We start from the raw sequence: 14,130 nt of genomic DNA, 5'->3' as shown, positions 1-14,130 counted from the left end.
CACCCAACCAAGGCGTTTGGTTATTTTTATCAGCTGTGGAAGAGCAGTGTTTGTGATAGTGGGCAGCCTCTAAGAACATCTGCTCAAATAATGGCTTTCCAAAATGTGTTTTAATTATTGAATTCATATGTAGCAAATGTAGTTTTGTGCCATTTATTACCTCTGTGTATAAATAACGATCCCAAATGGATCTTTTTCCTGAAATTCTGTAAAGTGTCTTTTTATGTTGCAGCAACTGTTCAACTGTCAAGCTTTGCGCAAGCTGAGTATTCCAGACAACGACCTCTCCAGTCTGCCAACCACTATTGCCAGCCTGGTCAATCTCAGAGAGCTCGATATCAGTAAAAATGGTGAGAGATCAGAAGTACAAGTGTTTTACAGAATTGTGGTGAATATGAACTATAACAAAGTTTTAATTCCTAATGATTGACAAACTTGTGTTCTAGAAAACTTGCTTTGTTTTTCACTACTTTGCTGTCTGGCATTTAGAGAAGTCTAGGTAGATATCTACCTCATTTACTTATCTGTAAAAAAAGGAAATAAATAAAATAGAGTTTGCTTTAGCATAGTATACTGTGATGACATGACTGATAAACATCAGAAATAGGAGTGGAAGACCATTTTTCAGTGCACTGATCAACCATTCCAGTTTCCAAAGCGGCTTTTGTGTATTTAAGCATGTAAAGCTGCAGGTAAAGAACTACCAGGAATTATCTGGCCACTGAATAATTTGCTGATGTGCATTTCCAAATTATACATTTACATATTTATGTGCCTGAAACGCTTTGCATGTCTGAACTTAAGTGTCTTTGTTTTGGAAATGAGGCTCAGACACTCCTGAAAATTTTGGGGAATTTCTTATCAGTCCAGGCCTAGAGACGCTCAGGATTAAATGTGTGTTCTCCTGAGAGGAAAAAGATAAGCAGTTCACAAAGAAATGAGAGACACAAAGATCAGTCCAAATGATGTCACTGTTTCACTCTAGAAGATTATATAAATCAAGCATTAGCATAATAATTTTAGTTCAAGGTATATTATCTGTTCTGGTGTATTTATTTAGTGCTTAAGTATCATCTTGTAGACTAATACTAAAATATATATATTCTTCCTGTTATAGCTTAAGTCTGAAAATGTCAGCTGAACTCATTCATGAACAAAACAAGTTAAACAGTTTTTATGTGTGTATAATAATTCTTTCATACTTTTTTAGGAATTCAAGATTTTCCAGAAAACATTAAATGTTGTAAGTGTTTAACAATTATTGAAGCCAGTGTCAATCCAGTCTCTAAGTGAGTATCAATGGCTTGTGTTTGTATACTGTAATGCAGAAAATCCACAAAGTGAATGAAAATTTATATTAAAAAAAAAATTAAAATTTCTTTTGGATTGTCTGAAATCGGGGGTTGATGTGTCTATGGAAAGATAGACATAGTCTACTACAGAACAAATGCGGTGTCTTTCCTCATAGTAAAGAAGGGGTTGGCAAAGCAGCTCATGTGATCCAGCCTTTTAAACACGGGGGGCTGGTGCTGAGTGGATTTGGAAAGTGAGCCCAAATCGTGCTGCATCCTCTTGGTTGGGACTTTGGCAACCTTTGCTCCTTCCATAACTTTGCAATGATAGTAACAAACAATTTGTGTTGTAATCCTGTGATTTATAAAGTGGAGTGAAGGAGAAGAAGAAAAGATGAAATTTAATGTTTTGGTTAGAAAACCTCGAAACAAAGGGAAAGAAAACACTTTTGTTTTAAACCCTTCAGCTACAAAGGGAGAAAAGGCTTCTGTAACTTGACTGTGCCAGGCATTTGTTGTAGCAATGTGGGAAAGATGAGAATGGGCAAAAAATGTTGTCTGTAACAAGTGAGTTCTTGAGAATTTGGGTAGATAAAGAAGGTGAGAGAGAAAGTCATCTTTTTCTTTCTAAATATACATTGTTATTATTTCCATAGCAACTTTGGTGTGAGCATTAAGCTTTAACTTTTTTTTTAGGCTGCCAGATGGCTTCACACAACTTCTAAATTTGACCCAGCTCTATCTAAACGATGCCTTTTTGGAGTTTCTTCCAGCTAACTTTGGAAGGTAAGAATTAGTCATCAAAGCGCATTGCTCCTTCATATGAACCCGGCTTAGGCTTTAAGGGATCATTTTAAAGCTGTATTATTTTTAAAAACAAAAACCCAAAGATATTTTAGCTTTCTGAAACTATTTTGATGAGTTATTGTTAGAGAGAATGTTGTGTCAGCAAGAACTTTATGATGAAGTGGTGCGGTTTGGCGGTTTAGGGAAAAGGTGAGAAGAAATAGAAATTGAAGAGGCAGCCTGTCCTTGATCAAATGGGTTATTAAATTGTGGCAAGGGCAGGAAATAACCATGTGGTGTTATTGTGCTATTGAAAAATGAACAGAGAGAAAAGGTGGTGTGAGTCAGAAAGGAAGAAATGACTGAGTGTGGCGGAGTGACCAAAGGAAAAATGTGGAAGAAGGAACAAGATCCAAAAGACAGCAGAGCAAAAAGGATACAGAATGAGAGTAAAAATAAATGCAGCAGAAACTGAGCCAAAAAGTGTTAGATAAGGACAAAGCGGGGGGGTGTAATACAAGTTGGCACAATTTGCCAAGGCCATTAAGGAGGGCAGTAGAGGTCAGCGGATCCTTATGCTGCGCAGGTCTTGCCGAAATGGTGAGGTTGTTCCACCCATGTTACACAGGTGAGAGAAGGGTCGACCTCTGCCCTCACATTCTCCCGTGGGGCAGACAGCTTTGATGAAAAAGGATTAACAGAGAAAATACTCAGTGGTGGTACAGAATTCACCTAGCAGGAGTTTTTGCCTCGTCCGTCCCACTACCTGTAAGTGTGTTTTATTGTTGTCTGGGAACATGTGCTCTGCACTCCAAAATATGAATACTGAGGTGATGTAACTGGTGACATTGTAAAAAGTGATGTAAAAGTGACATTGGTGTGCTCAGGCACTGAGGAATGGGAAGTGCTGCTTTGTCAGCAGGGACTCGTGGGGCTGTTGCTGACCCAGAGCTGCCTGGGCTCTGCACTGCCCGCTAGAAAATCCTGGTGAAAGAAAAAGGAAGGAAAACTGTCATTATTTGCATTTGGTGAGTGTCTGGAATAGCAGAGTGACTCCTGAGACAGCTTCTGCAGGTTGCAGTCAGACATTATGTTCGGATGTCAAGGAAAAAGAAATACCTGAAATACCCTGCAGTTTCTCAGATGTGCAGTGTTTATATTCATGATGCTCTTCTAAAGCCTTGCTGGTTCTCGGTCTAATTTTAGCAGAAAACACTAACTTTCTTTTCTTTTATAAATACTTACTTTGTCTCAATGAAATGACTCTAGTTCCAGTTGTATCTGTTCACTTATAGTTGTGCTGCTCCTGTATTATCTGTTTGGTATCTTGCATTTGCAAATCTTTGTCATATTTCCAAAGTTTCCTGCATTAGCATACTGACATTTTTCTTGGTTGGTTGTTTTTTTTTAATAGCCTCATGTACCTCTTCAACTGTATCTCCCTTATTGCTCTTTTCCAAATTTTAGTGCTTTCTCTATATCCTCTGGTACAGCAATACTCAGTCTGTTATAGTCTCATTTAGCTGTGAATAAAAGCAGGAAGGGAGTCTACCTTAGCATCACATGAATGTATCTCCAAATTTCTCATTTAAAGTTGCTGGTTTTAGTCCTGCTTAGCACACCTCTAGGACTTTAAAGGTTTTTTGCTTTATTTGCTAGGAAAAAGAAAAAATCATGGTTTTCTAGAAGAGCATAATATTGGGAAACCCGAGTTTCCATGAAACAGAAATCTGGTGGTGTGCTAGACAGAGAGCTATTTAAAGGGGTTTTTGTATTTGTATTTTTTTAAGACATTTCCCACAGACTTTGCCCAAGATGTATTTACACTTGTGGCACTAAAAGACCTGAGTGATAGAGCAATATGAAAAACAGTGTGAATGAAATAATTGAAACTCACCATAAAGTTCCTCACTAAACTTCCTTCACATTTAGCAACTATGTTATCAGCTTGAAAGCTGTAATAGTGTGACGCTGGGCTGACATCTCTGTTTAGAAATGATACAACTACAAATGAGTAATGCAGAATTGCTCCGTTTGGCATAGCCCTTGAGCAGTCCTGGGCACGGTCAGCTCGTGTGTTTTTTGATATAATGCCAAAAATGGTTGATTTGATGCTCCAGGTGTTCTGTGAGTGGAGCTGCACAATTTGAGATGAAGAGGAAAGGACCTCGTTCATCCGTTTGGTTTAAATCCTCTTCCTTCTCCTCCCCACACTAATTATAGATGGGGATTAAAGACCCAGCAAAAGGTGACATGAGTTAAACACCTCTCATGTTTATCCTGTTATTGCCCTAGACCATGTGGGTAATTAGGAAATACTGCCCCAAATTCTGGGACTCTAATGCATCAGGTTCTTCATCCCTGGTCTGATGGGTCCTCCTTCCTTCTCGTTGTTCTACTTTGTGAAATTTATTGCTGTGGCTTAAATAATATTTTCCATTAGAGTTTTGAAAATGCGGTGACTTTCTGGAGGTCTGTTCTGTAGTACTGGTCTGCCTGTGGGGAGTTGTCAAATTCAGTGCTTAAAAACTGCAGAAGAAAGTTGTGGAATGAATAGCAGCTGCTTTTTATTGTTTAATAGATCTGGAAACGTTTGAGAGAAATAAACACTTACAATGTTTGTCTTGTTTTAAAAATTAATAAAATCATTTAGAATTACTATGAAAACTGATATATGTCAAAGATTTTCAGAAGAGTTCAGGTAAGGACAGATACAGCCTTACATGAAGCTTTTTGGTTCTGAATGCATTTTGTATCCTATTCAGCCCCACAATAACAGGACATCCTACATCCAGGCATTAGGAGGACTCTTTTTGTTGAAATAAGTAGTTTCAAATAATTCTTACGGATTCCTGAACTAATTCATCAAATGAACTGATTATTTTCTATTGTATTTCTAGACTTGTCAAATTGCGGATTTTGGAGTTAAGAGAAAATCACTTGAAAACTCTACCAAAGTAAGAACTCTACCATAAATATCTTTCATCTGAAATTTCCAGAAGTATTTCCTAAGTATTTGTGTTGTTAGCAATGCAGTGGGGTCATTTCTGTTAAGAGTTATTTTTTCCATGGGTTAAAGAAATTCTACTGGAGGTTTTTAGCAAAGAGCAAACATGTAATGGAAGATGGAGACTGGTACCTGAGCTGACTAATCCAGTATCCAAAAATCTATAATGTGACATTTTAGAATATGAGATGTAAACAAAATTGGAAGACAAATATGAGATAACCCTGGTCAGTGATTATGTAGCAGTAGCAATCTGATGTATTGAAACCACACTCAGTGTAACCTCAGTAGAACAATCTCCTCATTTGATGTGTATGGAAGTTAAATGTATTTGGTGGTTTCCAAGACTATTTAGAAACCTGTCTCATCAGAATATTGAAGAAATGTCAATTTGGTAATGTGTCTTGGTACTGTTTGCCAAAATAGTAAGTTGCTGTAATTTGTTGCTATAATTTGACCAACACATAAGTGACGTTTTGGAAAGGAACGGTAAAGAAATGGAAAATAGATCTGTGCACTCCTCATGCTAAATATAGGAAGCTCCACTGCATGAAGCAAGGAATGTATTTTTGTATTCAGACCGGCATTATGTAGTTGTTTTCTGTGACATGGACCCTGTGAGTGGAAAAATGTCCATGGATTTGGGGATTGTTAGAAATGGAGATATATGTCCCCTTTATAGGGGAGACTACAGTGAGACTGTGTATGTGCTGTGGTGTGTCCATGTTACCTGGCTGCCTCTCAAACGTCCCCTCTTTTAGAAGGAGATTGCACAGAAGCAGGATTGGGTTCATATGTCATTGTTACTAATAAAAGTATATTTTTTCTGTGATATGTGGCATTTAAGAGGCAAATTCTGTCAAGTTTGGCAACTGTTTGGATGATTCAGACCTAAGCACCGTGGCCTCTGGTTTCAGTAGCACTACATCTGTCGAGGTTGCTTTTCCCCCCTGTACGATTTGGAAAGCCAGGAGGTTTTTTGATTCTCATAACCCAGGGAAACGTTATTTGCATGTCTGTGCTCTGTGCCATGGCAGAAGGCTTTGCTGTGTACCACCGAGACAGATGTGATGGGAAAGGTTTGGCTTCTGCAGACACTGTCCTTAAAACTGATGGCTAAGAAGGACAGCTATGTTGTGAAATAAAGTAAGAGGAAGAAAGCTGATGAGGTCATTTTTGCTTCAACTGGGGCAAAAATGGGAGATCTCTGCTTTTCTGGGCTTCTTTGGTCTTTTAGAGCAGTTTTCTCTGCAAGGAAAAAGAGGTGCAACAGTGTGAGGATGTTAACAGCAGTAAACACATACTACAGAGTGTTAATTAAAGGATACATGTCCTGCTTCCTCGTTAGGGAGTTAGGAAACCAATTGCAGTAATATAAACCAGAATATACTTTATAGTCTAGTTGCAAAACAGTTGATGCCAATGTTTTGGATGTATACTTGAAAGCTTTCTTCCTTGTCCTACAATTTATGAGATGCATCATGAGTAAGAGAACCTGGTTATGTTGGTAGTTTGTCCAGTAGTCCTGATGTAAGAAAAGACATGAAAAGGAAGGCAAATAATGTTAATATTGTATTTCGGCTTATAAATAGATGTGAAACGTGCTGTAAGACTGTTCTAAGTAACTTCCACCATGTTAAGTGCAACTTAAAAGATGTTGAACAAAAAGTTATCAAAAAGCAGGTAATATTCTTTCATCTTTTCTGTGCTGTAAAATATATGTTTAAAAAATTTTTAAAGGAAATATTTAGCATTTTGGCATAAACAGGAATTAAATGTGCTTTGTGTTTACCATAGCTCTAATTTTGCTGTATTCCATACTGAATCAAGTCAAGATTGTTGTAAAATGTATCCATAGTAACTGCATGCAAAATGTTCTAAAATTGTTTACAGAAATATCAAGTAAGTAGTGACAATAGCTGGCTGGAAGGTGGCTCTAGCCAGAGCGCCCATCTCTGCAGTGCCTCCCTTTAATACCTTTTCACTAAAAATGAGAGCTCCCGTTTGTTGAGTCAGTTGACATAATTTTACGGCATTTAAAACATGTCCAAATGTATCACGGTGTTCCCAGACACTTTCCTGATGGAAAATTAGGGAAGCATTGTTCATAAAACGTTTTGAAGATTATTCTGATTTCTTCTGACAAGCACACCAAGCATTGAAAATATTGCTGTCTCGCTGTGTCACACTGGGCTGGAGACATGTGGTGCTCTTCGGATGGAAATGATGCAGGATGCTCCTATTTTCTGTCAGCAGTACTTTCTCTGCAGAAAATACTACTGGGCCTACAAATATTTTTAACACCTTCACCATACTGTTTTATAAATCAGTAATTTATTTTCTCTTATTAAAGGTGGTTATTGATAACAGTTTCCAGAGTCTTTTGGGAATTTGGAAATCTCTGGCAAATATTGCAAATAATTTCCTATATTTTATTAAAACTTTAATTTGTGCAACAAAAATAGAAAAATATGGTTTCTTTTCTTTCTAATCTCTGTTAACTGTTTCTCATTTGTGAGATTCTGGTCAAATTTCTTGCGTTTTGAACAATGTTACTGCCTAGGTGCCAGGTTTGTCTGTGACGTGAAGTACCAGCTAAGATAGTTTGTATTACTTTGTTGGGATAGAAGTGTACTTGGTGTTTGCTGGCTGTAACAACATGCAATATTGCTGTGTAGTGGCTGGGGGTGGTATTTTATAGACGGCGGGGGCTGACGTCTACATACTGTGCCATTCCGTTTTTTTGAACCTGTATTTGAAGCTGCAGACGAGGCTTTCCAGTTGCCAGGGACGTTTTTGGTCACTTTGCACCCAAGCAGCAGCAGTTGAAATGAGTGGACACATTCCCGGTAGCATCTGTGGGGTCTGAACGAGGCAGTTTGTGCCTCAGTGGTTCATTATTTTGTGTTTGTGTAGTTTCTTGGAGTGGAGAGGTGTAGTTCCCAGTTTTTTGTCCTGTGGAATAAGGCTGTAGGTCCGCTCCTCTAAAATTGGTATTTTTTCCACTCTTTGGTCACGTATTTATCCCTGTGAAGATGGTCTCTGATCACATAACCACTTAGGGTAAGAACTTGGAGGGAAGGGCCTTCGCGCACGTCTCTTGGAAATGAGGATGGACTCCATTGCCCACCTCTTTTGTAGTCTTGGCTCTTTCCAGGGACTCCAGAAGCATTTTGGGTCATCCCTACTTATCACAAAACCTGTGCTGAAGCTTCTCAGTGTTCTGTTTGTCTGCGCATCCCCTTCTATTTTTTAAGAGTTTGTGTTCAGTTCTCTGGTGCAGCTGTCACTGGTCTGTAGTTTCCTGGGTTTGTCCTGGAACGATGTAACTGCTGTTGTGCCATGAATTGTGCACTTCCCCGTCACTGAGGGCTGCAGCACTGAGAGGCTGTGTGCGCCATACGTGGGAGTTGGCTGAGCTCCTCACTGGGGGGAGCTTTGCAGCTTTCTGCCCAAATCTGAACATAAATGCAGAAAATTAACTTGGTGTTTCTGCTTTGACCTTCCTTTTTCCGGAGCATTCCTTTTATAACTCTTTCAGAGACTCTGGCAGGCTTCCTGCTCCTGAGGGACCTGAAGAAAGGCTTATTAGTACTTTTTATGCCTTTTTTCTAATATTTCTAAAGATATAGTTCTTTTTTTACAGTTCTGTTCTATTTTCCTTATTTGGACATCTTTTCATCTTTTTAAAGGATCATATGTTTTCTTCTTTACCATTTTGTCTTTGGATTTTCCCAAGTCCTTTTGACAGGTGATTTGGTGTTGCTTTTAGTGTCCTGATCATCCTCTCCCAGCAGCAATGTAGCGTGCTTAGCTGATGTGCGGGACTTCTCGCTGGGATGATTTCCCTGGTACCTGAGAAGGGCTGGAGCTAACAAACTCAGAGGCCAGACATCACTCCTGATGGTCTCCTCGTGTGGGTCTCGACCTTTCCATGTGTGATGCAGAAAGGGGCAGGCTGTCAGCCGTGGCACACTATTCCCATCCCAGTCCAGACAACCAGTTTTGTGCCACTGTTACCTTCTTCTCTGTTTCCCACTCCCTTCATTGTAGCTTCAGCTTATATGGCTTTGTCTCACCTCTGCTACAAACAAATTTTAGTGCTGTTTTCCTGTATAATTGCACAATGAGGAATTTTTTAACCTATTATTTAATAATTCTCAGGCTGGCAGTGTCTGTGTTGACATTTTTGAAGCCATTTACCAAATCTCGTTTGTGTTGGAGCTGCGAGCTCCAAGGCTGTACCCATTATATCTTGTCTGACTGGCTGCCAATGCTGGGGACTCCTGTAAGAACCACAGAGTGCTCTGACAGGGACTTCCTAATTAGGGTGATTAATGCAGCCACTCTGATGCACAGGCTATTTCATAATTTTCTTTTAGGAGTTCTGTAAATGATAGAAAGTGCCACTATGTTTTCCCACTGGTTGGGAAGTGGATTTTACTGAACGTGCCAGTTCAGTACTGAACGTTCAGTACTGAAAGTTCAGGCACTGGGCACTCCTGTGTGTGTTAATGTATATTGGTATAGAAAGGAAACTTTTCCCAACCATTAGTTGTTTATTTCAAACTAGTTGAATGAAAGTTCACAGTGGATACAAACACAGGAGTCATGTTTGTGCTGCCTACGCTGCTTTTACATTGCGATGAGTCACCCTTAAATCACACAGCAAGAGCCGTGTGCTGCAATCGGCCTTTGGGTCCCATTGCTTCAGTTCTTACTGCCATTGGAGACCTGGTGCCCTTCTTCTGATGTTTAGTTGTAATAAATGTAATGTTATGTGGACATCAGTACATCTTCCAAATACAGTCTGATGTTCTCCCAAAATAAGTGAAAACCAAAAGTTCGTGTTCAAACTTTCTGTAAATCCAGAAGATTGAAAAGGATATCTTGTTATTGGCCTTCTACCGAAGGACAGCTGGTTAAATCCTAGCATTGTTTTCCTAGGTTTGTTTATGTATTTGTTTTGTAAGTGATGAGGCAGTTATATTAAGCAGACTTCACATTAGTACAGACTTTATTTTCTGTTCCACTTTGGCTGTTTTCCAGGAGTTTGAGTTTAACTTGGTTTGTGTATGAGTAATAGAGACTCATCAAAGAGCTGTGCCATGGTGCTGATGTTCAACCAAAATATTCAGGCTGATGAAAAAGCCCTCTCAGGAGAGCAGAGGGGATCAGTGAAGCCCAAAACATCTCCCAGCGTCATTGTCCCAGCATGGTGAGGCAATTATCCCAGCAGAGGTACACTGAGGACTTCCAGCCCATGAGCACTGTGTCTGCTGGTGTCAGCCTTCCTCTGCCTGCACTGGGAAATGTGCACTCTGACTTTCTGCTCTTAAAAACTTCTGGCTTAGACCAGCCAGTCCACAATTTAACCTCACCTCCGGTCTTAATTACCAGTTTTCCAAAATGTTTTGGCCAAGCATTCGAGGAACCGTGACACATATAGGAAGCTCAGAGATGGTTCCCATCACTTTGCTAGTTTGCGTACTGAGGATGTGTGGTTGTGTAAATCACCAGTTCTTCAAACAAATTTGGTAGTTAAATTTACAACTTAGCTGGGTAAGGAATGCTCTGAGCACATTTCACATGAAACAACGATGACTTTTAATTTATCTAACAAGCCTTTTAAAGCCTGGTCTGGTTACTACTCCTATTAGAAGCTCATTAATTTGCATTGAATTTTGTATTTTCTGAGATCCGGCTCTGTCATAAATATTCATTGCTTTTCACAGCAACAAATGTCAGCAGAGCTGCCACTCCTAAACCAAATGTTTTGAGACATGAACATCCTGTTGAATTCCTGAGAGCAATCAAGAATATTTCAGATCTCGGGAAATAGTCTATAAATTATGACCGAGCTGTTGCTTGCACCAAGCCTGTATTGTTTCAAAAATCTATGAGTATATTATGTTAGTTGGTATGATCTTTGCTCTTAGAGCTGTTTGGGCTGAGAAAACCCCTTTTCAGGAGTTTGCGGGATTTCTTTCAGTAGAGATTTGTAAAATTGAAAAATTGTAGAAATGGCATTTGTAAATGGTGAGTCACTGGTGTCTGAGGAGCTGGAGGTGCTGATTATTGATGAGAAAATACTTGTATTTGTTGTACTTATCCTCATGAGTCACTGCTTCCCAGCTGAAGCTGTGGCTTCTCATCTCTCCTTTGGTTTTCATGGCAGTAGGTGTTCGAGCTGTTGGTGGTTGTTCTGCAATGCTGTGCTGGTAGGAAATCATGGACAAGAGAGGTTACCCAAAGGGTTGGTCCCCAGCAGCTGATGTTGGGAAAAACAGGGTTTCTGTTCATCTTCAGTCACTGCTTAGAATTAATTTGCTTTGTGAAGAGTAAAAATTGTAGATCAAGTTTTCAAGTACAACCTCTAAACTTGCAGAAACTCTGTAATTTTGAGGATGAGAGCAATTAAAAACTGGGTGAAATTTAATAGTACAGTGTGCAAGGTCGTGTGCCAAGGGACTAATAGGAATTTATGTTACAAATTAGGAATTCTTCAATGAGAAATCATATTGGAAAAAGAAAGACATGAGTGTATTAGTAGGATGTAAAATGTTTGAGTCATCTATCTAACAGAGCCATAAAAATGCTGAATATTCCTTGTCAAAGTATCTTCACTAGAGATAAACAGGTGTTTATGGCATTGTGTGAAAAAGAAGGGAGACCTCATTTGGAAAAGCTCCAAATGAAATGGGGATGAGGAAGAGCTAAAGAAGGTCCAAAAGCCAGAAGTAATAGTAAAAAACTTCCCAAAAACCCAGAAGTTGAGAGATATGTCAGTGTTTGTCTCTGCACAGTCAAGGTAGTCACCTTGAAAGAGAGCTGTTTCCTCCGACTGGACAAAGGACAGAGTCGGTGGCCAGTAGATAGCAAATAGGGGTGAACTGGCCAGGAGAGGCCAGTCCTTCTGTCACAAACTTCTGGTCTTCACCCAAAACTGGTGGAAAGATTTAACGTAAATGATGCGTGTTGTAGTCCTGATGGTTTGAACTTGTTGGTGTGTTGCAACGTCGAATCTCCTCTCCGTGTAAGGCAAATTTTGGTGGTTATTGGGTAAACAGGCTGAAAAGAGCCAGAAGTGGTAAGTTTTTGTCACATGTGATACATGTGATACAACTATGTTGTAAGATTTTTTTGTATTGAACAGGACTTAAATATTCCTGTGAAGGTGTTTGCATGTGTTGCTCTGTTCTTTGTTTTAAATCAGTACATTTCCAAAAGATACTGATTTTTCAATTATTTGTCCCTCTATTTGCAATTGTTTTAGTGCAATCTTCCTGCATTGCTGAAATATTATGTACCTGTAATTGTACTCCTGGTTTGAGTCAGGAATAAAAGGATTTCATGAATGTGATGATTATGGCAGAGTGAGGGGTTAAAATAAGCTTTTAAATTAGATTGATGTGTTTTCAGTCTTAAAATGTAAACCAATGTGTTTTGTTCTTGATTGCACATTTGTAGGCTTGGATTGTAATAAAATAGAACTGGGAAAATAGAGGCAATATGTTTTAGCTACACAGTCTTATTTCTGAGAATTGCTGCTAATTACATTTGCTGTCAAAATTCAGAGTGTACTTGAGAAATTGTTGTTTAGACTCACCTATTGGAGGCAACTGAATGTAAAGTTGGTCATCTTCTGCTTTGCTTTTTTCTGCAAATGTCTCAAGTTGTAATGAGTCTCAGGGGTTTAACTGCCACCATTTACTTTCCAACAGCACTTCTGTGCACTCTGGTTCTACAGGAGGGTGGTTTTCCAAAATTCTGTGAAAAATAAACCTTCCTATTTTGTGTAATGTTTTACTATCAGTGCTTGAATGTCTTTCTTGATAAAGGGCAATGGATAAATTTTCTTCCAACAATTGCAAGCACAGAAGGTCTCACCTAACGTTTTCCGTGAGAAATATTTCAAAGAGATATGGTGCCATATATTAAGTTTTTCCTTTTGGATAATGGATGAAAGTGTGAAAACAACATTTTTGTGCATACATAATGAAAGTATCTGTTTTGGCTTCACAAATATATAACATAACAAAAACTTGTGGGGAGGGGTGACACACACGATGGATGGACAATCCCATTTGTCACCCAGAAGAATTTCCTCTTACGAAATGTCATAAAATCTATTTTCTCCTGTGCTTTGAATTTCAAGTGTAAATATAATATGAAAAACTGACACTTTCCTGTCACATTCTTTCTTTCCATTTCTTTATTTCCCCCCAAATTTAGAGACGGAAGCGTAGAACGTAGAGGCTCTCTAAAGTGGTGGTGGGGAGTATGCAGGTTCCTTCCCCTCCCCTTACCCTGGGCAATTGATTTGTTTCTTGATTTATTTGAGTACACAAAGTGATCATATCAGAATCTTTGAGCAATGGGTTGTTACTTCTTTTATTTCTTGCCCAGTCACCTGGCAATGGTAATGTGACTCTTGCGCACCCGAAAAATAAGCCAGACTTAAATGCTGCATTGGGAATGCCAAACTTGTAATTAATTCCAGTACCAAGTGAATCTGCACCAAATTACAGTGCCAGTTACCCACAACTGCAACATGTCAAACAAATCAGAAACAAGGGAAGGTGGCGGAGGATGTCCTGTTCCTGTTGTAATGGCCCACATTACAACACACATTTGTTGAAATGACTTGTGGCTCTTGTTTATGCTGGTTATTTTATAAAAGTGGTGAGACTGTGTATAAGGAGACTCAAAGGACCAAGGTTTCTAAGCAGCATCATAAAAACTGTATAAAAAGCACAATCATTTGTTTTTAAAGCAATATAAAGTATTCTAGAGCCTTCCTTGGCAGAATACATACAAAATAACAGCAGATGTTATGCAGAGGTTAAGTCTGCAAATTGGAGATATCTAAACCTGTAGAGAGTAAAAACTCCTATGTCCTCCTGTAGCTAAGACTTAGTTCCAAATGGAGAGAGGGGGCAGAACAATTCGGTTGAGTCACCTGTTGTGGAGACGCAGGGTGCGTGTTGAATGCAGACGTTCCTCTTACATAAATCATTGCAGTGTAAAAACGGGCAGGTATCA

The 14,130-nt window shown here is 39.1% G+C and overlaps 1 protein-coding gene across 1 annotated transcript in view; it reads left to right on the top strand.

Moving 5' to 3' along the window:
- The window catches only part of LOC104541967 (leucine-rich repeat-containing protein 7-like), a 38,607-nt gene that overhangs the window by 3,958 nt on the left and 20,519 nt on the right, over window positions 1–14,130 (top strand). The window contains exons 2-5 of the mRNA XM_010186136.1: window positions 233–350; window positions 1,211–1,289; window positions 1,989–2,078; window positions 4,979–5,035. Of these exons, the coding sequence (XP_010184438.1) occupies window positions 233–350; window positions 1,211–1,289; window positions 1,989–2,078; window positions 4,979–5,035 (344 nt within the window). The remainder of the gene's footprint in view (window positions 1–232; window positions 351–1,210; window positions 1,290–1,988; window positions 2,079–4,978; window positions 5,036–14,130) is intronic.

This window comes from Mesitornis unicolor, unplaced genomic scaffold, assembly GCF_000695765.1.
Source record: "Mesitornis unicolor isolate BGI_N332 unplaced genomic scaffold, ASM69576v1 scaffold40446, whole genome shotgun sequence".
Classification (NCBI taxonomy): domain Eukaryota; kingdom Metazoa; phylum Chordata; class Aves; order Mesitornithiformes; family Mesitornithidae; genus Mesitornis; species Mesitornis unicolor.
Note: the sequence above shows the minus strand (reverse complement) of the source record. Positions and strands in the feature narration are given on the sequence as shown.